The sequence below is a fragment of the Cervus canadensis genome, chromosome X (assembly GCF_019320065.1).
Source record: "Cervus canadensis isolate Bull #8, Minnesota chromosome X, ASM1932006v1, whole genome shotgun sequence".
Classification (NCBI taxonomy): Eukaryota; Metazoa; Chordata; class Mammalia; order Artiodactyla; family Cervidae; genus Cervus; species Cervus canadensis.
In genome coordinates this window covers 101858128-101880248 of record NC_057419.1, presented here as the reverse complement: position 1 = coordinate 101880248, position 22121 = coordinate 101858128, and the positions used below count along the sequence as shown (strand labels likewise).

The window sequence follows — 22121 nt, the reverse complement described above, 5'->3', positions numbered from 1 at the left end:
GGCTTAGAGCTTTCTCAACAGTGCCAGAACTTCTTTGGTGTAACTGCTCTCCAGTTTAAAGATTGCCCAACTGGCAGCCCTATAGTGGGGTTAATGGCGACCTCCTCCAAGAGGACTTCTGGCACAAACAAAATAAAGTAACTATGGAAATAACTAGGTGATGCTATGGTGTGATTTCAGACAAGTCCTTGTATTGTTAAGAATGTGAGTTTTCTGAGCTGTGCCAGACTTAGAATGCCATCAGCCATTTTAAAAGCAAAATCTGCCAGCAGCCGGTGACAACAATCTTATTTTTAAAGGTCTTTTGTTGTAATTGCTGTATGTTTAGACAATGAAATTGCTCTGGACCATATGTTGAAAAAAAAAAACGCATGTGTAATGACCAATAGCCACATTAAAGGTTACGATCTACTTAGATAAACCTAGACAAAAAATTGAAGATTCTCATTAAAATCCTACAGGGAAACTGAGAGTGGTAACTGAAATGTCTTCAGCTATGTACCCCAAGACTGAGAAGACTGTGTGCCAACCCAAATTCACTCATGTCTCTTTTGGAACCTTTCGAGTGTATTTACTCTAAGGCAGAAAAACCAGGTGTCTACTTGATCTTGATCAAACTGCACTTTCTCTTTTGGACCCAGAAGATTCATCTCTGACTAAAGAGGAACTTCTAATGGACATGTCCCATTTCAAATTTTCTTCTCACCCATAAGACACCATCGAGAGGTCTGGTTGCTGCCACCACCCAGCCTCATCACGATCACCTCCCACAGAAGGAACCCAGCTTCCCAAAGCCCCAGACCACCCTGGCTCAGGCACCGACACTCAAGGGATCCTCCTGGAACCCCACCGCCCCGCCACATGTTGCCTTGTTCTGTGGGACTAGGGGACATCTCTCCACCTTCCTCATGTGACTGCAGCTCTGAGATCATCACTCCAGGTGTGGGAGTGTCCTGCTTCTCCTAGTGTCCCCACTGCTAACATGGCCTGTCACAGAGCACAGGCTCTGTGAAGTTCTGTGGAATAAATGAGCCAGGGAGCAGGTCCTTATTTAGTAGGATTAGTTTTCTCCTACTTTCTTAAATAATAACCTGGGAAAATCCAAATAAACTGAGATAACTTAGCTGTATAAAATGACAAAAAATTACAATAAACAAGATTTTGCTATAATCACATTTTATTTTCTAATTCTTTCACCAAGTACATTACTGCTAAGCAAGTTCACATTTCCAATAGTTATAAATCCAATATCATGTTACCATGTTCAGGGTCACAAAATAAAATGGGAGAGTTCCCAATCTCTTAAAAACCAGCAAAACTCTTGTCCTTAAACTAGTTAAGTACAAATACATGTGTGATCAATGGCATTCACAAAGTTAGATACTGAAGTTTACTAAGCCTTAAGCTGAAATAGACATTTGAAAAATTCCTAAAGAAAACAGAGATGAATCTCCATGTCATCAGAGAGAAAAGGAACACAAAGATGCTACACACTGGGTTCCCCCAAGTGGTCCAGGCCCTCACTACTGAGAAGGCTCACCACCCCCTCTTCAATCACAGAGGGAAAGATCTGCCTGGCTGCTGCTCTGGCTCAGGGCCCCCTCTTCCTCTTCCATCACAGCCTCTGCAGAAGGGAGTGGGAAGGACCTAAAAGCCCTTCGGCTGACCCTGAGCAGATACTCCATGAATTTCTCCTTGCTGGTCTCCAGAAAGGCCCGGGGACCCCACAGGAACTCGTAGCGAGCAGGGTCACTGTCAGATACCTGCCGGTACTTCAGGTACCCCTCTCGCACCCACACTTGGGTTAGCAGCTCCCTGGGCTCGCCAAAGATGGAGTGTTCCCTCCCAACATACAGCCCTATCTTGTTGAGCGCTTCCCAGATCTCCTCCTCAGGGATGTGATCTCTATTCTGGAGGATCAGGCTGAGGACCACCACCAGGAGGCCAGCCTTGGGCAGACCCTGCCCACCTCTCTGCACTGCATCACAGGTGAGGCCCAGGTTGGGGACCGTGATGTAGATGTGCTTCCTGGGGTCTACCTCCTTCACATCCACACCAAACACCAGCAGAATGCACTCAATCGCTTGGCAGAAGACCACCGGGTAGAGGTCCTGATTATCCCTGAGGACTGTATTCAGCAATTCGGCGTAGGAGGTTGGCTCCTTGGCTCGATACTTGCGGAGCAGGAACTTCACCATGTCAGCCACCATTTTATTCAGAGCTTCCTGGGGCAAGGCCTCCACAGGGGCTGACAAGGAGACTGGGGGGGAGGAGGCTGAGAGGGATGCGGCCTCCCCCCCCTCAGCCCCCAAGAGCTGTGACTCCTCCCGGCCCTGGGCCTCCCCTGGGTCCTGAAGGTCTTCCTTGGGCTTGCTCAGCTCACTCATCTCGACCACGAGCACGATACCTGGGATCAAACCACAGACAGGAGTGAGGCAGGGGACATTAGGGACCATGGGCCTCAGATGAGAGATACACCCTGGGTGGTCAACATAGGCCACTTACAGGTCTCCTCTTGAGGGGTGCTCTAGGGCCTCACAAGGGCTCTCGTCCTGGGCGGCCTGTCTCCTGGCTGCCCGAAGAGGGAAGGGCAGCCAGCACAGTCTGAGGTTCTGGGGCTGACACAGTGGGGGGATTAAGGCTTTGTGGGGTCCCCTCTGTTCTGGGATGGGGAGCCCCTGGTGCTCATTCAGGGCACCCTCCTCACCTTGACTCCTGGTACTGTCTGGACTTTCTCTGCTCTTGAACCTCTGGACACAGGCCTAAGACCTCTGCCTTTGCCTCCTGGTTCCTGGAGCCCCTGTGAAAAAAATGGAGGGGGTACCTCAGGGGTAGATTGTGGCACAGGCCTGGGCTCTGAGGTCGCCCCAGTTGTGGGGGAAATGGTTCCCTTGTAGCTCCCTTGTAGTGCCCACCTTTCCCCGGCCGCAGCCTGTACCCTGCCCTTTGGGGGCCTGCAGAGTTACTCAGAACAAGACCCGAGTCTGAAGGGATAGCGCGAAGGGGCTCCACATAAGGCTGCACCTGACCAGGGCTTCCCGCGGGTCCTAGGCTGGAGAGATGCTCGGTCCTCACCTCACATCCAGCCTGGACTTCCAGCACTGACCACAAGGGTGGGTTCAGCTCTGTCCGGGTAGTCCACCATTTGTGGACCTGAAGCCTCCACCCTCTACCTCAGTCCTTCCTTGCCTGGAGTCTGGATTCCAGGCCGGACCCGGAACTGGTCCGTCCTCCATTTTGAGGCCCCGCCGCTCTCACCCGGTTCCCAGTCACATGGCACGAGGTCGTCCTGCCTGGGGACTACCTGGGTCCCCTCTGTTCTGGGGTTCGGCTCCCCTCACTCCTCCCTCAGGGTCCTCACCTGACTCCCGGTAGGACCGGGGCTCTGTCCTCCCCCAGTTTGAGGCCCGGCTCCTCACACCAGGTCCCCCGTCTCGCTGAGACCCGGAAGTCAGAAAGTCAGGACAGGCGCAGTGTGCTCTTCTCACCCCAGGGTCTCCCAGGGCTGATGACATGGGCAGGGATCTCTGGGGCTCCAGCAGTCCTCCCTGGGGGTCCCCTCAGTCCGCCCTCAGGGCCTTACCTTGTCTCCGAGTAGAGCTTCAGAGTCTCTCCTCTCCCCAACTGAGGCCCCGCCCCTTATACCCCTCTCTGAGACCCGGATGTCAGGAAGTCAGACCATGCCTGTTCTCGTCCTACGTCACGGCCGCCAAGGACCGACAACAGAGACAGCTTTCTCTGAGGTCAAGGGCCCCCTAGTCCCCCCTGAGGGACCTCAACTTGTTACCCCACAGGACCTGGAATTCTCCTCTCTGCCCACCTGAAGCCCCACCACCTATAGCAGTTCCCCAGTCTCTCTGAGACCTGGATGTCAGGAAATGCGGCATGTGCTCATCCCACCCTATGTGCTCCTTGAGCCCACTCTGTGATGGGGTCCAGGATCCCCTCAGTCTTTCCTCAGGGTCCTCACCCAGACTTCTTCAGAGCCTACTATCCTCCCCTTCTCCTTCTAAGGCCTGCCTCTTATATCAGGTCCCCAACCTGTCAGAGACAGGGATGCCAAAGTTAGGGACATGCTGCCAAGTGCTCATGCCGCCATAAGGGATGCCTAGGGATGACAGCTGGGGTGGGATCCATGGAGTCCTTGTGTCCTCCTCAGGATCCTCATCTTGAGCTCTGCAAGGTACAGGATGTCCCTGACTTGACCCAAGGCTGGACCCTCACACCAAAGCCCTCATTGCTCTGAGACCACAGCTTCTAGAGCTGCTGGTCTCCTGGAGCAGAGGAATGGCCTCTACGAAGCACATGTGAGGTGCACACTGGGATATGAGAGCCCGTGGTGCTGGGGTTTCACCCTCCAGGGACTGGACAAACTCCACATCTGTCATCATTAGTTCCCCCACTAAGTAAGATACATGGCCCTGGAACCAGAGGGAACAGTGATCCCACCTACCACCACTCCCAGTGACCCACAGGGGAGGTTGTGCTTCTGGGCCCCTGTGAAGCACAACTATCTAGCCATTAGCCACTTCTAACTATTTACATTTGACTTCGCATCATATTAAAGTAGCAGCCCTGGGGCACTCTAAGCACATGTGAGTTCACAATACCCAGCCTTATGTGGTGACAGGACATGCTCTTCTTCTCAAAGGGCGATATCTTCCCCCAGGAGATATCGTAACAGTCCTAGTGACCTATGAGCCATGGTTCCCACCTGGCACTTTGTGCTCCTCTCCATAGAGGTTCAGGCTCCAGTTCCCCATCCACATGTCTCCTCTTCTCCTGACCTGGACCTGCCACATGATGAAGGGAAATGGAGAGAAGGATGGACCCCAGAAGGAGGGCAGAGGGTGAGGACTGTGTGGTCCTCATGTGGTTCTGGCTTGAACCTCAGCTCCAGAATCCTAGGCTGCATCCTTGCCCCTTGCTCCCAGGGCTCTCCATCCTCCTCAGTCCATCTGGCTGTACCACCCCCAAGATATCATCTGCAGTGCCAAGAATCAAAAATGATCCTTCCTCTTTCACCCTGTCTACATCACAACTGTCCTGGAGGGCTCTAGGAAGAGAGTAGTTCTCCTAAAAACACCCACCTTCTGACTGTGCCACTGGGAGGAGCCCAGGTCCTCACCCTTGGCTCTGAATGGATTGCACCTGGACAGATCTTCCATCAGTCAGGCAGGAATGTTTCCTGCTTCTTGGGAGCTCAGCCCCAGGGATGTGGCACCACCTGCATCCAAAATACCTTTCCATCCCACCCCAGACATCAACACCAATGGGATGCTTTTGCCCCAAACAACATGTTATTGTTATTTAGATGAACCGTTTTTTCTATCTTTGTATTAAAATCAGTGAATTAATCATGTATTTATTTCCAAATTGTTGTAGGTTTACATAAGGATCACATGTTCCCTGCAGGCAACTTCCAGAAAGCAGAGGGAGAAGAGATGTGAACAAGGACCTGGAGCTTCTCCCCTGCCCTGCAGTGTACTCGGTGCTCAACTGATAGGAGCCGGTAGGTATAGCTTATGATAAAGACAATTCCCTTCCTGTGTTGAGTTTCTGAGAAAGCCAAAGATGCCTTGAATCTTCAGCTGTTTCTAGTCACTACTCTGTATCAGCACTTTCAAATGCAAGATCTGATTTAGCTTCCAAGGGTCTTGTAAATGTCAGGGAGGGGGTCTCCACCTCCACTCCCTCCAGTTCTCTTTCTGTCCTTCCCTCTGCAGTGACACCCACCCACAGTCTCAGCAGAGTGAATATGTGGCCCTACCTCCTGATGACAGGGAGTGTAGCCTGGGAGACTTGGCTGCCTTCACAGGATAGAACTTACCTGAGCACCTGCACAGGTGCCCATAGGCTCCCCAACAGCCATGACCTTCATGGGGGGCAGGTATCAGACAAGCGACAGTGGGAGAAAAAGGACAGTGGGAGTTTTCTTTACAAAATCCAGCAAGGATATGCACAATGCACCAGCCTTCACCTCCAAGGAGGATTCTGAGGTATGTGAATTCAAGTTCAGTGCAGTTGTTATGGCTTTGGGGTCTGACCACCTAGGAAAGCTGACCCAACAGTTGAAGTGTCCAACTGCCAGTTTCAAAGAAGAACCCCATTAATATCTTACCAGAAGACTGATTGTGGTAATCGAAATGTCTTCAACTATATGCCCCGAAATTGAATAGACTGTGCACCAAACAAAATTCGCTCATTTCCCATTTGGAAACTTTCAAGTGTATTTAGACTCAGGCAGAAAAACCAGGTGTCTACCTGTTCTGACCAAAGTGCATTTTCTTTTTCAGACCCAGGAGATTAATTGGAGAGAAGATGAACTTCTAATGTGCATGTCCAATTCCAGACTTTCCTCTCACTCATAAGACGCTATCTACAGTCTGGCTGCTGCTACCACTCAGGTTCATTACCATCATCTCCCACAGAAGGAACCCAGCTTCCCAAGGCCCCAAACTACCCTGGCTCAGGCACCAACACTAGAGTGCTCCTCCTTGAGCCCCACTTCCCTGACCCATATCGCCTTGTTCTGTGGAACTAGGGGATGTCTCTCCACCTTCCTCGTGTGACTGTGGCTCCTAGACCATCGCTCTGGGTGTGGGGGTGTCCTGCTTCTCCTAGTGTCCCCACTGCTAACACAGGGCCTTCCACAGAGCAGAGGCTCCATGAAGTTCTGTGGAATAAATGAGCCAGTGAGAAGGGGGCTTGTTAATCTTTCTATTTTCTCCTGCTCTCTTAATAACCTGGCAAAATCTGAGTAAACAGATATGGATTAGCTGTAGAGAAGGACAGACAAAACCTGTAAGAAGCAAGAATTCACTACAATCATTTCTTTTATTTTCCAATTCTTCCACCAACTATATACTGCTAGTAAGTTCACATATCCAAAATAGTTGTTAATTCCAATTCCATGTTATCTTGCTCAGGGTCATAAAATAAAATGGGAGAGTTCCCAATCTCTTTTACAAAACAGCAAAACTCTGGTCCTTAAACTGGTTAAATACAAATACATGTGTGATCAATGTCATTCACCAAGTTAGATACTGAAGTTTATTAAGGCTTAAGCTGAAAAAACACATTTGAAAAACTCATAAAAAAAGAGATAAATTTCGATGTCATCGCAGAGAAAAGGAACACAAAGATGTTATACACCGGGTTCCCCCAAGTGGCCCAGGCCATCACTACTGAGAAGGCTGACTGCTCTCTCTTCAATCACAGAGGGAAGGATCAGTTTGGCGGCTTCTCTGGGTCAGGGCTCCTCTGGGTCAGGGCTCCTCTTCTCCTCCCTCACAGCCTTTGCAGACAGGGGTGGGATGGCCCTGGAAAACCTTTGGCTGACTCTGAGCAGATACTCTGTGACTTCCTACTTGTTGGTCTCTGCATAGGCCCAGGGACCCCACAGGAACTCATATCGATGAGGGTCGTTGTCAGGCATCTGCCGGTACTCCAGGTACCCCTCCTGCACCCACACATGGGTCAGCAGTGTCCTGTGCTCCCCAAAGACACAGTGCTCACTCCCGACACACACCCAATCTGCTGAGTGTTCCCCAGACCTCCTCCACAGGGGTGCGGTCTCCATTCCGCATGATCAGGCTGAGGATGAGCACCAGGAGACTGGCCTTAGGCAAGCCCTGCCCACTGCTCAGCATTGCATCGCAGGTGAATCCCAGGGTGGAGACCATGATGTAGATGTGCTCCATGGGGTCCACCTCCTTCACCTCCACACCACAGACCAGCTGAAGGCACTCTGAGGCTTGGCTGAAGACCACCGGGAAGTGCTTCTGGTTATCCCTGAGGTCCTTCTTCAGCATTTCTGCCTCAGAGGTCAGCTCCTTGGCCTGATACTTGAAGAGCAGGAACTTCATCAGGTTAACTGGCATCTCATTCAGAGCTTCCTGGGACAAGGCCTCTGCAAGGGTGGAGCAGGAGACTGGCAGGGAGGAGGCCGAGGCGGATGCAGCCTCCCCTGCCTCAGCCCCCAAGAGTTGCTCCTCCTCCAGGTCGTGGGCCTCGCCTGGCTCCTGAAGGTCTTCCTCAGGCTTGCTCAGCTCACTCATGTCAATCCCGAGTGCAATGCCTAGGACTGAAGCACAGACAGGAATAAGGCAGGAGGACAGATGGGGACCATGGGCCTGGGGGAGAGAGAGAATGAGAGGGGCCTCTGCTGAGAACCACATCCTGGGTGGTCTGACACAGGCCATGTACAGGTCTCCTCTTGATGGGTGCTCTCACACCTCACAGGGTCATGCCTCTGGGGTGGCCAGTCCCCTGGCAACTTGAAGGAGGAAGTGAGGTGGCTCCCCAGGGTGCAGTCAGCACAGCCCAAGATTTCTAGGGCTGACAAGGTGTGGGGATTAGACCCTTGTGGGGTCCCCTCTGTTCTGGTATGGGGAGCCCCTGGTGCACACTCAGGGCACCCTCCTCACCTTGACTCCTGGCACTGCCTGGACCTCCTCTGTTCTCTGTCCTCTGGACACGGTCCTTAGACCTCTGCCTTCACCTCCTGGTTCCTGGATCCCCTGTGAGAGACATGGAGGGTACACCTCAGGGGTATCCTGTAGCACATCCCTGAGCCTTCCATGACAGTACAAGGGGTGGACTTTTTGAAGTCCCCCAGTTGTGTGGTGGGTGGTCCCCTCAGGGCTCACTTGGAGTGCTCACCTTTCCCCTGGCATGACCTGGTCGCTTCCCTCTGGTGGCCTTCATGGAAACTCAGAACAAGACATGAGTCTGAACAGAAAGCGCTGAGGGGCCCCACATGCCGCCACACCTGCCCAGGGCCTCCTGCGGGTCCTAGGCTAGGGAGATGCTCGGGTCCCAGCTCCTCCTCATGTCCTGCCTGGCCTCCCAGCACTGACCACAGGGGTGGGCATCTGCTCAGTCCTCCCTCGGAGTCCGGGGAGTCCACCCTCTGTGGACCTGAAGCCTCAGCCTTCCTCCTGATCACCTCAGGTCCTGAGGTCCCTAAGCCAGAGGTCAAGAAACTGCTCACCCTGCTCTGGGCACTCTAAGAGTCCCCACAAGGGCCAAGATCCCTCCCTGTTGGGGTTTAACCACCTCAGTTCTTCTTTGCATGGAGCCTGGACTCCAGGCAGGACCGGGCATTGTCCCGTCCACCATTTTGAGACCCCGCCACTTTCACGAGGTCCCCAATCTCTCTGAGACCCACATGTGAGGAAGGCAGACAGGCCTAGTGTCCTCTTCTCACCCCAAGGGCTCCCACGGCCAACTTCAGGGGCGGGGATCTATAGGGTTCCGTCAATCCTCCCTTGGGGTCCACTTAGTCCTCCTTCAGGCACCTCAACTTGCCTTCGGGCAGGACCTGGATTCTCGCTTCTCCCCAACTGAAGCCTCGCCCCCTATACCAGGGCCCCAGTCTCTCCAGGACGCGGATGTCAGGAAGTCAGACCACGCCTGTTTCATTCATTCTACTCCACTGTCGTCCTGGACTGACAACAGAGATGGGCTTCTCTGATGTCTCCTCCGATTGGGGTCCATGGTCCCCTAGTCCCTCCTCAGGGTCCTCAACTTGACACCCCACAGGACCTGGGAAGTTGCCCTCCTGAGTCCCCACCCGATGTGCGAGGTCTCAGTCTATGCGAGACCCAGATATCAGGAAGTCCTCCTCCATACCATTTTCCCAGTCTGAGACCCTTATGTCATGAAGTCTGACCATGTCTGTTGCATTCATCCTACCCCAGGGATGCCAAGGACCAACAGCAGGCACCAACTTAAGTCTCCTCTGATTGGGGTTCGGGTCCCCTCAGACCTTACTCAGGGACCTCACTTAAACTCCTTCAGAACCTAAGAATCTCCCCTCCAAACTCTCAGCCTTTGCCCCTTATATCAAGTCTCCAATGTCCCTGAGACCCCGAGTTCATGCCCCCACCAGAGTCACCCGGGGATGACTTCAGGTGCCAGGACCTGTGAGGTTCCTTGTGTTCTCCCTCAAGGTCCTCATCTTGAGCCCTGGCAGGTCTGGGGATGCCCCTTCTGTTGACCGGAGACAGGGCCCTCACACCAGGCCATCACTGCCCTGAGACCCCCAGGGGGAATCTGCGGACACAATGTCAGGACTCCAAGCCCAGGGCTTCCCAGAGCTGAGATGATGCCCCCCGCATTCCTCAACCCTCCTCCTGCTTTTCACTTTGACTCTCAGCAGGTCTGGGTACCACCCTCTCATCCTGACATTGCTCCCCTTAGAACCAGGCCCCCAGCCAGGACCCCTGAGAGGAAAGCAGGAGTAGGGGGCTCATTACCTCAACCCTGCCGGGGTCTCCCAGGGCTGAGAGCAGTGACAACCTGGATGTTCTGGGGTCCCAGAGCCCCCCTCAGGGTTCTACCTTGACTCCTAGCACAGCTGGGCTCCTTCACTCTGCTGATCTGAACACAGGCACCTGACCCAGGCCCTCACTTCTCCCCTCCCATCGGGATCAGTGACGTCACATCTGGACGCCACGACGCATGGTCCCCCGGGGCTGTTGGGAGGGCTGCACATGCATCCCCTGGGGACCCTCAGTCTCCTCTGGTCCTCACCTCGAGTCTTCGCAGGATGTGGGCACCTCCCTCTGCCCACCTGAGACTGCACCCCAAAGACCAAGCCCCTGAATCCCCAAGTTCACTGAAGAAGTGAGAGGGGGTGGTGTCTCAGCCTGACAGCCTGGACCAGGCCCACAGGAGTCCCAGTACGTGTGGAGTTGTGTTCTATGGGACCCTCTGTTCCAGGGTGACTGCACACCCACATCCTCACTCAGGTGGGGGCTTCCTTAACCCTTGAGAGAAGGCCGCAGTCCTAGCACAGATGCTAGATGGTGGCCTGCTGCACCCATGACCTTGGGGGAGCACAGGGAACCACTCACCTTCCCATGGGGGCCCCTCAGCATCACCAGACTTTGGAAACTTTTGTATAAATGATGTTTTAGCTGAAGAGGGTGAGGACTGGCAGGTGAGTTAGCAAGAACTCAGCAACCTGGAGATGGCCTTTGGCCGCTCATAGTGACTTCACACTCCTCCTCTCTGGAGTATCCCCAGGGTCGTCTCCTGGTGGCTCTCTCCCCACTGGTCTGCACTGACGCCCACCCCCCACCACGGGCCCTTCTTATGTAGAGTGGCCAGAGGGGCTCTCGGGGGCCAAGAACTTGTGAGTCATGGGTTCTAAGTCCCCACTGGCCTTTTTCCCCAGAAAGGAGAGACATTTGGGAGAAGGGTGGGTGGCTGGTCTGCCTTGCTCCTGGGGCCCCTGAGGGCCAAGGACTCAGCCTCACTGCAGTCCAGCCCAGCCTCCACGATGGCCTGGCCACCTCAGCCCCCCTCGGAGGCCAGAGGTGCTGCCTGAGCGAGGCTTGGGAGTCCCCAGATTTCCTGAGGACGGGGATGTGCAGAGCTCGTCATCTGGGGGTTTGCATGGGGCCTTGAGGGGCCCCCTGGCTGAGACCTCAGACCTTGGAGATGGGGACCTTCCCTCCCTTTCCACAGGTCAGTGGATGGCCAAGTACTTTGCTGCCCGGTCACAGGCCTTGCTTGTGGGTTGGGTGTGGACAAGACCCAGGCCATGGTATCTCATCAGCCTCCCCTGCTGGTTTGTAGCTCAATTCATCCCAGGGCCTTTCCTCATGACAGTTGCTACAGAGTCCCAAGCAGTTCCTCCTGCAGACAGCTAGTAATCCAGACCAGCGCCAGCTTTGCTCCTCACAGGCTAAGCCTTGTTTCTGTCATCCAGTAATCAGACTCTTCCAGCCTCCCCACCTCATCCCTGTTTGGCCATGGCACCTCCCTTTGTGAAACGACAGAGCAAGGGAGCCCAGGGGACAAAAGAGTCACTGAGGACCCAAGATGAGCACTGGGCCGAGGGAGGCTCTGGCAGTGCTGGTGGGAAGTGAGTTGGCCATGGATCACCGGCTCCCCGGGGTCTGCCCGTTTGGGCCTCCAGGGTCACCCTTACTTAGTTGGAGCACTTGTGAGGCAGGCCCCCTCTCTGAGACACCCCATCTGGCTGAATTAAATTTCCACTGTCCTAGACACTGTTGCCTGTGCAGCCCTGGGGACAGAACTAACCCTGTGCTGCTGGAGCCGCCTGGCCTCTCCTCTGGTGACCTAGGCACGCCTGGGGCTCGAGACAATTTGACTGTCCAGGGCCAGCCCATCAAGTCCACGCTCCCTCCCTACACTCCTGTGTGACCTTAGGCTGCTGCCTCAGCCTGACCCAGGAGGACACGTCCTTAGCCACTTCACTCTGCAGACATCAGTCAAAAGCTACCAAGGACTGAGCAGTGGGAGTGAAGTACCACATGGGTCTTTTGATGTCAGGCAGCCTTGACTTTGTAAATAAAAGGTGCCTTTTGTGACAAGCAGATGACTTGAGATTGCAATCTGCCCATCTCCACTTTCTCCATAGATTTACAGGTAAGCAGGTGCCACACATGCTGAGGTTTCTGGGAACGTGGTTTTTAAATAGCAGCATCTGTGTGCGATTCCAGGTCAAGAGGCATATGGAAGTCAAAACAAAAAAACAAATGGAATCTTCTGAAAAGTTAAGGCATTCCCCAGGCAGCAAACCTTCATAAGGGGCTGCATTTTGGCTTGGAATTGAGCAGCTTGGTCGGGCGTCATGGCAGCTCAGTGCTGGGACTGACAGAGGCCTGGCCTGCACCGCCCCGTGTCCTTTCTCAGGGGCCTCCTCTGCCTGCCCCAGACTGCCAACAAGGGAGACCCAGCCTTTCGTTTCTGGTGGACTGGTGTGCGCACTCTCCCCTCTCCTGACCTCGGAGCCCTTGTCTCTGCAGCACGACCCTGGAGGGCTCTTTGCTATGCTCCTCAGGACAAACACTTTTAAGAGAAAGTGTGTTATAAATTGGACACCCCAGTGATCAGAGGGTGCTGAGGTGTGACACCCTCGGAATGCTCAGCTGAAAAAGGAAAAGAAGAGAAACAAGAAAACGTCACCTGATACAGAACTTGCTATGAAGCAAATCCTCGGGCCTGCTGTCCAGACACCAGCGAGTCCCCAAACTGAACACCCGCAGGCCTAGGACAGGGACCACAGGCTCCAGCCCTGTGCATATTAGGACAGTAAGGGCTCTTTGGGGATCCCCGACAAGGGGAGGCCTAACTTCTCATCTGTCAAGTGAGGAGCCTGCTGGACAGTGTCCCTGTGCCCATGAAGCCACTTAGGCTCTTGTCCAGCCCTTGATGGGTCTCTTCAATGAGCGGGTGCAGGGCGTCTGAGCAGTTTCCCTGGGTGTGTATGAGATGCCTGCATTGTGCCGGGGGTGAGCAGCCATCTGTCTTGCCTTCCCGAGCAAGCAGCTGCCTGAGGGCACTCAAATGCTCAGCCAGGCCCAGCATGGAGGCGCTGAAGACGTGTGCTGGGTGGGAAATCCCTCTTGTTTTCAGGCTCTTTATTGCCCTACAGTGTTCTGACCACAGGGCAGCCTCTTATCTGTCTGAATAGGGCGCATATTTGGGGTCCTCTGGGGGCACACCTGAGGGGGGTGGGGATTACAGGAAAGAATGGCTAGAGATTATGGGAAAGAGGGGCTGCCTGAGCAGTAGTAGAAGGGGTTCTGGGCCTGAGCAGTCAAGGTCAGCTTGGGGTCTGGTCCGGCAGCCACGACGGACATCCAGGTGGTGCACAGAGGCACCAGCATGGCCACTGGGAGCTGCCCAGGGGGCAGGCTGAAGATCTGGGTGGGCACAGTGGTGGGGCCCACCACCATCACGGGAGGAGCCATCTGGGCAGGGGGCCAGGTGAAGCAGAGCCTTGGGCTCTCAATGGGCAGGGCCACCTGTCAGGACAGGGACTAGAGAGACTGGAACCTGCAGGCCCTCGGGCTGCCAGGTGTCAGGACCCATCAAGGGGAGTGGGGCTGCTGTCCCCAGACCAGCAGCAGGGGCGACATGGGTCCTGGCCAGGCCAGTGGCAGGGACAAGTTTCAGGTGGCTCGTGGTCCCCTGGGCAACCTCGGGGCAAGGTGACAGGCTGTCCTGTGGCTGCACGGTGCTGGGCACAGGAGGGATGCCCAGGGCTGCTGGACTGCCCCTCACCTGCCGAGAAGCAGACTTAACGCCCACTCTCCTCTTCATCTTCCGCAGGAGGTGTGGGCTGTCTCTCTTAAACAGGAAACTGCAGCAGAACTGTAACTGGGGTTCACCAAAAGAGAATAGCAAAATCCAAGTCTCAAAGGGCTTACTGAAACCAGTACTCTCCCAGCTAGGCCCTTGGGTGCCCTCACCCAGCCATCCCCAGGTCTCATGGAGAAAGCGGGAACCTGTCCCACAGGAGGCAGTGCCCCAGCTTGCCCATCCTCAAGACTCACTAACTCACCATCGCCTCTTGCCCTTGGAAAATGACTCAGAGTGGCCCAAGAGTATCCGTACAAGGTACTGAGAGGGGACTTGGCATTTGCAGCAGGCAGACTGCAGAAGTTTCTGTTTTCTATGCAGGTGTTGACCCCTGGCCTGCACTTCCTCGGCTGACCAAGACACTTCCCAGCAAAGGACCTGTGCTTCCCTGCACTAAACTTCTGCTCCACAGCTCTGGGAGTCATGTGCTTAGTCACTCAGTCGTGTCTGACTCTTTGTGACCCCATGGACAATAGCCCACCAGGCTTCTCTGTCCATGGGGATTCTCTCGGAAAGAATACTGGAGTGGGTTGCTATGCCCTCCTCCAGGAGATCTTCCCAACCCAGGGATCGACTCCAGGTCTCCCGCCTTGCAGGTGGGTTCTTTCAGGTCTGAGCTGTGAGGGAGTCACGGGGGCACACAAACCCCTCCCCCCACCTGCCTCTGCCTTGGGCCCATTTGTGCCCTGGCTGGAGGACAGGAAGGTCCAGCATTTGAGCAGTGTCATCTCTTTCCCCGATGTGACTGCGATATAAGGGCCCATGGGTCAGTGGTACAGAGTGATACCTGGCCCCCGGGTATCCTGACCTGATCCCTACTGTGCATTCAGCTCACCTCCGTCATCTCACACAGACATCCCCACCAGAGAAAGAGAGGAGGGGCAGTGACTTCTTTGTGCTGAGAATGCTTAGGATCTGCCCCTCACAACTCCCCAAAACAGCACACAGCACTGGCAGTTCCGGTAGTTATGCTGGTCCCCAGTTCTGTCTTTACACACAGCTTTCCCTGCAGGCCGGCCACGGTCCCGGCGGCCCTGAGGTTGGCACCCACCCCGCCCCCAGGCCCAGCAGGTACTCCCCCGCCCTTACCTTGCTCAGGACACAGACAGGCAGCTCCTCCATGAGCAGCGTGGTCAGGCAGAGGGAGGTGAGCACATCCTGGTGCGCTTTGCTGAATCCATACAGGCTAAGCTGGCAGACGAAGCTCTTCATGCAGTCTGTCTCAAATAACTTGTCTGAGCCCACCCTCTCCATGTTCTCGAAGAGCTCCTCATTGATGCCTACACAAGTGCCGTCTTCCTCCCACCAGAAGGACATAAAGCGGTGACTGTTGACGATGGTCCACCGCTTCCTGGGAGAGGGGAGGGAGAGGAGGCTGCCCTCTCCCCCAGGCAGGGCAGCACACTTGGTATGCAGCCTCTTGAACAAAGGCTCTTCCCTCAAAGCCTGGAAAGTGCTGTCTTCCAGCATCAGCCTGAAGCTGCGGTGGTCCATGGACACAGGCTGAGCCAGGGCAACCGAAAGGTCCGCGGGGAGGGTCGTGGCTCCCTGAGCCGAGGGCTGGAGGCCCTGTGTTTGGAAGAAAGGGAGCCCCCCAGAAGCTGGGCACACTGTCCATCATGGCACCCTCCTTGTCCACAGCAACATGGAGGGTGGTACGTCCCTCCTTCCTGGAAATGGGACAGTGTAATGGCCAGGAGCAGTCCATACTCACAAGGGTGCTTGGCCCCTCATCAAAGGCCTCTGCTTCCTCAGGGCTGACATCACAAGGCAGTCATTAAGTGACTTAATAAATGGCTGGCTGCACCCAGGCTGGTCAGCGTGTCAGTCTCCTGGTCCACGGTCGTCACGGCAGTGGGCCCCATGACACTTGTGCATGGGCGTGAAGTCCCAGGCTGAGCACTCACGCAAACCAGGCATGGCCTTCTGGTCCTGGAGCCCCAGGGCTGGGCAGATGTGCACTGACAGACGTGTGACCCTCAAAGTCAGCCCCTCCTCTGTGTTCATAAATGCCTTGAGGGTTCGGCATGGCACCCTTGTGCTCAAGCGCAGCCATGTCCAGGGTGGGGGTCCACAGTCAAGGGTACAGCCACCTGGCCCTCTGTGCACTGTCACTGGCTGGGCAGCCAGTCCCCCACACAGACCCTCTCCGGGCCCTGCCGTCAGTCTGCAGGAGCGACAGAGTGGGGGCTGTCGAGGTTATGGACGAGGTCCCAGGGACACAGAAGGAGGACAGTTGCCGTTCTCTGGGCTCTGCAGCCTGTCCATGTCTACCCCAGGCCGTCCTTGCTCTGCATACCATGGTCCCAGGCACATGGGAGGGGGTGGTTACCCTGGGCCTTCACACACAGTGTGGCTCTCTTTCCTGTGACTGCCGTCCATGGGAACTCCGTCCGGCTCTGTGTCCAGGCTGTGAGAGCTGCCATCCTGCTCTACGGCCTGGTGCTCTAGCATCAAAGAAGCGTCCATGCAGGGCGGCCCACATGGGTGGCCTACACCACTAATACTCCCCACCTCAACTCTACTCCTGGGGTTGAAGATCTTCCCGAGATTTCAAGAATCAGAAATGCCTCTGACCTTCAGGTGTCAGCCATCCGGCCCAGGAGCCTGGCCCAGTGGGTGAGAGAGAGGGCTCAGGTGAGGAGATGCCAAGGTGGGCACGGTTGCCCTGCTGATCCCCAGCTGCCTGGCTTACCCACTCTGAGCCTTTGCTTCCCCACACAGATAATCCTAGGGGCACCTGCTTCACGGGGTCCTGCGGACTCAGGGGAGGTACAGGAGGTGGTGAGGTTCCTGACACTTAAGTCTGCCACTACGGCGAAGCGTGCTGTGTCTCACAGCAAGTCTGCATCTAAGGCACATAAGCACTGATCTCCCGGTGGACCTAGGTTCCATGTTGGAAGCCTCCCATCACCACTGAGGGGTGGGCTTCCTTGTCGATTCTTGCAAACTGGGGGCTGAAACACCACCTGAGTTAAATGTCTCTAGACACAGCTCGGGCGAGCTAGATAGAATTGTCCAGTTTTCCCACAGACAGAAGCCCTACTCAGTGCCCTCCCACGTGACCTGGGGATGCCTCGGACCCCTGAAAAGCCAAGTTCCATTTTAGACTGTCTGGGACCCTGCAAACACTCTCGGCTGTGTCCTCAGCTGTCAGGATTGTGGCAGGGCACTCCCTGCCAATGGTTGAATCCCTGGGCCCACCCTTTCCTCTTTGTTATGTCCTGGCGGCCCCTGGATACTCCTGAGAGATGCTCACCCACCCCTGCTCCCATCAGCTGGCCATGGCAGCTCGAGATTCCCTTTTGTGCTGGCTGAGAGAACTCCCAGCATCCTGGTCCTCATCTAAAGCAAGACCTGCACAGTGCACATGGAAAATGAAGAACTAGTTTATTGAACAGCTAAAGGGGAGGAAAAGAGTGGACTGGGCTACATTTGTTACATACCAAGCAGGAAAGGCAACACCATTCCAAGTGTCCCCCTGCAGATAGCACAGGCTTGCTCCAGGCTGGTGCCAGGATAGAGTGGTGGGTGCAGTGTACATCAGTGGAGCCCGGTTTACACAAGGTAGCAGCTGCCCTCTCTCCCCCTCTCCCCTGCTCCTGGGTGACAAAGCCAGGGCTCCTTTTACCCTCTTCTACTCATGGCCATCTTGTTTGTATCACATTTGCTTTTTTCCTTCTGACTCTTGGTTATACCCCAAGCTCCTAGCTAAAAGCATAGGCCCACCGTGCGATGGACAACAAGCCCCACATCTCAACCTGTACACCCTGCTGGACATTCCTAGTCTTGGCACCCTTGTCCAGCGTTCCAGTTCCCAGGCGTGCTTTACGGTTTTCTGCAAGTCAGTGTTCCCAGTTATGGTAGAAAAAGTATGAACCGTTTCTTGCTTACTGTGGTGGTTCTGGCAGCAGGAGCTACTATGTATATGGAGAAACTGAAGAGGAGATGGCACTGTCCCATGAAGGGGACAGCACTCCGGTGGTCAGGACAGGGGTGTGGTGCTACTGGCTTCTACTTCTGCAACAGAACATGTATGTCTCCAGTACAAGCTTGTAAAAAAATACTTTAACAGAATATACTGTACAGAACTAGGATTTAACACGGTATATTACAACGCTAAAATATTTGTATAAATACTATACAGGCACAGAGTCACTCCATTAGAAAGGGCTCACCAACGGGGTCAGTAAAAACCCAGAGAGAAATGATGTGCATGGCAGGAGCACGGCCAATCACAGAGGTGTGGGTGCATGTGAGGCCTGAGGCCTAGTCAGGGCCCCTGACCACATCACAACAGGAGTTTCTGAGCTAAGTGGCCAGGCTGGCTTGGTTCAATAATACATTTTTCAATAACACTTTTGATGGGAATTTTCACACTTAGAAAACCAGCTGTGTGGCCACTCCTTCTCGGGCCCAAGCCAGCTCTGAAGGCACCTGCCCATGGGGAGTCGCTTCCTCTGTCTCCATATGCTCCCTCCATCAGGTCCAAAGCTGCTGATGTGCACCCCACACCACGCTGCATGTTCCAGGCACCTGCCAGTCGCGTGTCCCGTGGTGGTGAGTCACTGGGTAGGCATTGAGTGCAAACAAGGCATGAGATGGAAGTCCCTGGAGACCCAGCTCCAGCTCCAGTTCAGGGTGGGAGGGAGGGGGTGAACGGAGAGGCAGAAGAAGGTGGAAAAGAGGGCGGGTCAGGTGCACTCTTGATCTGCCCTGGGAGCATGGTCTAATCTGGCATTTCGATATTTAATTTGGGAGGTGGGAGGACGTACTTCCCAGGGCTCTGGGTGATAACTACCCGGGTCTTCTTTCGAAACATAGGAGCGATCTTAGGAGGTTCTGGAACTGGCGTTTCTTCAGTTTCCTCGCTACCTTCATGGTGCAGGTCGTAGGAGATGTTTCCATATTCTCTCAAAAACGGGCAGATTTCAAGCAGAAATTGACAGAAATCCTTGCGAATCCCAAACCACCCTGAAAGAGAAGAAATGTACTCTCTCAAACACTAGCCTCCCCTGAATCTCAGGTTGCTTTTCTTTCCTGAAGATAAGTTTTTTCTTGTATAATGTACTGCTTTATCCTGATGTCTTAGAATGAAGCCTGAGCAAGGCCTCAATACCAACAAGGACCAGAAGGATGCCCTGCAGCTCTGTGGCTCTGTAGCTGGGGGTCCTGGACTGGCAGCCCCCAGGATGTCTCCCTGGGGCCTGTCAGGGATGCGATCTTGGGCCCTGGTCCAAACCTCCTGAACCAGAAACTCTGTGTGTGGGGTGGGGGTGGGGGTGGGGGTGGGGTCTTGGGACTCTGATAGGTCCTCCAGTTTGAGACCTACTGCCCTAGTGAATCTCAAATGCCTATGGCACCTAGATAATGTCAACCACTCAATCTTCCTGGCCCAGGAGAAAAGCATGTGCAACAAGGAATGTCATCCAAGAAAAGGGTTTCTGTCACCCCTGGAGTCTGGGAAGACAATAGGCATGTGTTGGTCCAGGCCAGGAGGTGGCCTGAGCTCACAGGGCCACCTGAAAGCTCCTTCTCCAAGGCCTGCTCTTCCTGTCTGGGTACCACTAAACTGTCAGGTCAGAGCTGGCTTTCCCCGGGTACAACATCTTGTCACATTAGCTTCCAGAAGGGTGTGCTCCAGGGTTACATGCAAAGGAGCTCAAGGACTAGTGAGGCGAGGCTCTTATCAAAGAGCACTTCTAAACAGGTATCATCACAGTGGAGAGTGAGAGCGAGCGAGCCAGGCACCACTGGTGAGAGTCAGTGATATCAAGAATGATGCTGCCAAGAGTGAGAAAACAGATCCCAGAGGAAAACCAGGGTTTGGGAGATGATGTGGATTTTCACTGAATCTTCAGGAGCCCCTGGCTAGAAGGGATAATGTTTTCCATGTCACAGTGAATGGACTCAGAAAGGCCGCCCACCATGCTCAGTTCTCCAGTCACAGGGTTAACAGTGCTCCCTTTCCTGGAAGACTCCAGGTCTTCCCCAGTCTCAGCTTTCCCAGGGAAACTCCTTGATTGGGGCCCTTAGGTTCGTTTTTTCATAGAGCAGGGCCACACACACCCATATAGCCACACACCAGACAGAGATGTGCACACCCACCATTCAAGAAGTTCTGAAACACTAAGTACATACAGTGGTTTCCGCCTTTCTGTCCGAAGGTGGTTGCCATCAGAGTGATCAAGGAAAGCCAAAGGGGGACAAATATGGGGATACAGGAGAATGCGTTGTGGCCGTCCAGCTTATGAACAAGCAGGATCTAAGGAAAAAGAAACAGTCAACGTTCTGTCGATGGAGCATCTGAAAACAGACCCTGTCTGAAGCCAGGCTACCCTCCCTCATCAGGCCTCCTAAGGGGGAAAGGTCACACCACAGGAAATAACGGAAACCCTCCATTCTGGGGGAAAGGATGAGAAGAGCTTTCACATGGCTCTTCAGGACAAAGCAGAATCCATCCACCTAGAAAATTTCCAACATCTGGCTTGTTATGGGAAACTCTTCCTGGTGTTTTTTTTGGAGGAGTCAACAGTGCCCATTCTCTAATGTCTCTGTGGAGACAGGGCTCAAATACCAAAACACCACATCCAACTTTCTTCTTCTAGGAGACAAATCAATATATTCAGAGGCTTGGTAGCTGGAAAGGTCCACTTCCCACTGCCAGCCTCCAGGCCTCCAAAGAAAGGCAGCTCTACTGTCCTGTGCTCCTTCCTAGCCCCATGGGGTGTCATCTGGGGGAGACGCAGTCTGCCAGAGAGCTTACCTCGAAAGTAAGGAGTGGCACGACGATGGTCATCCAGCTTAGCGCCATGGTGATGTGTGTCCTCCTCTGCTCTGCGATCACATCCATGGAGCGCAGGAACAGGACGGACCACACGATGTAGTAGAGGACCACCAGACACAGAAAGGACATGAGAATCCACAGGGGGACACACACGACCTGAGGGCAGGAGGAGAGAAGAAAGGTCTTTAGGGGAGGCATGGCTGACTTCATCCTGGATCTCTGCATGTAAGTGGGTGCCAGGCCTGGATGTGGCCAGCGTGTAAAAAGGACCCGCTGCTCCTGGTGGGATCCCCGCAGCCAGGGCTGCCCTCAGGGTGGAGAGCAGCCATTTCCCTGAATCCTGAGCTCACTCAGCTGGCCTGCACTCTGCCCACCTCCCCTCCACCTGCCAAGGGTAGTGAGGCCACCCCAGCTCATGAGCATGTCCCCTCTTCCCAGGCACTGCCCATCCTGCTAGGGGTTATGTAGCCAGAGGCTGGGGATTATGCTCCCTGGCAACTCAGGCTGCCCAGGGGACCCAGGCCCTCCGTGAACTTGCACATTGAGGCCAGGAGGCTTCCCTGCTGCCTCGCCCAGACGGGTTCTGTGTCTGTTGCTGTCATACCAGAAAGACTTCATCTCACCCCCCATATGAGCCCAGAAGATGAGTCCCGGGGGCCTCACCAAGCTCCCTCCATTTGACCTTCTCCCCCTTCTCAATGGCCCCTTGGGTACATCTGTCGTCCCTTTGTTTTTCTGTTGTGAAACAGTAAAATTGACTGTTTTCCATTGGTGGCCAGTCCCATGATGGTTCATACACATATGTGTAGATCTGTGGGGCCTTGGGCGAGACAGGGGAGAGCTCCCTCACCATGCCACACTCCCTCATGTTCTGTCTCTGCTGTGTCACCACCTTACCCTCCCCCAGCCCCCAGCAGCCACTGCTCTGTCCTCTGACACAACACTTTTGTCTCTTCAAGAGACATGGACTCATACAGCACATCACCTCCTGAGGCTGCCTTCTCCCACCCAGCAGGACATCTCTGAGACGCTTCCAGGCTGTTGTGTGTATCTATCGGTCACTGCTGAGCGGTGTTCCACTGGATGGATGCACCCCAGCCTGTTTATCTGCTCACCCTGGGAAGGAAATGTGGGTGCTATCCTGCTTTGGGTTGTTACAAATGAAGTTGCTGTAAACATTTGTGCCCAGGTTTTTGTGTGGTTGTACATT

General features: G+C 54.5%; 2 protein-coding genes and 1 pseudogene across 4 annotated transcripts in view; all 3 read right to left on the bottom strand.

Moving 5' to 3' along the window:
- Nucleotides 1-1166: 1166 nt before the first annotated feature.
- Nucleotides 1167-3712, bottom strand: LOC122435092 (melanoma-associated antigen 10-like). 3 transcript variants are annotated; one of them, XM_043458985.1, is made up of 3 exons: nucleotides 3584-3712; nucleotides 2708-2800; nucleotides 1167-2407 (listed from the first exon to the last, which is right to left on the bottom strand). In XM_043458985.1, the coding sequence occupies exon 3, from the start codon at nucleotides 2385-2387 to the stop codon at nucleotides 1551-1553; it is 837 nt and encodes a 278-aa protein (XP_043314920.1). In that variant the 5' UTR covers nucleotides 2388-2407; nucleotides 2708-2800; nucleotides 3584-3712; the 3' UTR covers nucleotides 1167-1550. The 3 variants fall into 3 exon arrangements, with proteins under 3 accessions (XP_043314920.1, XP_043314921.1, XP_043314922.1); XM_043458986.1 differs by lacking the exon at nucleotides 3584-3712 and adding an exon at nucleotides 3362-3554; XM_043458987.1 differs by lacking the exon at nucleotides 3584-3712 and adding an exon at nucleotides 3076-3163.
- Nucleotides 3713-6812: 3100 nt separating this feature from the next.
- Nucleotides 6813-17349, bottom strand: LOC122434462 (annotated as a pseudogene).
- A 148-nt stretch (nucleotides 17350-17497) lies between these two features.
- Nucleotides 17498-22121, bottom strand: part of TMEM185A (transmembrane protein 185A) — a 41182-nt gene continuing 36558 nt past the window's right edge. The window contains exons 5-7 of the mRNA XM_043457845.1: nucleotides 20891-21067; nucleotides 20266-20389; nucleotides 17498-19098 (exon numbers count right to left, since the gene is read on the bottom strand). Of these exons, the coding sequence (XP_043313780.1) occupies nucleotides 18854-19098; nucleotides 20266-20389; nucleotides 20891-21067 (546 nt within the window). The 3' untranslated portion in view covers nucleotides 17498-18853. The remainder of the gene's footprint in view (nucleotides 19099-20265; nucleotides 20390-20890; nucleotides 21068-22121) is intronic.

Excerpts from the sequence above, each read along its gene's own strand:
- LOC122435092 (XM_043458985.1), bottom strand. The coding sequence starts at position 2,387 with ATGAGTGAGCTGAGCAAGCCCAAGGAAGACCTTCAGGACCCAGGGGAG.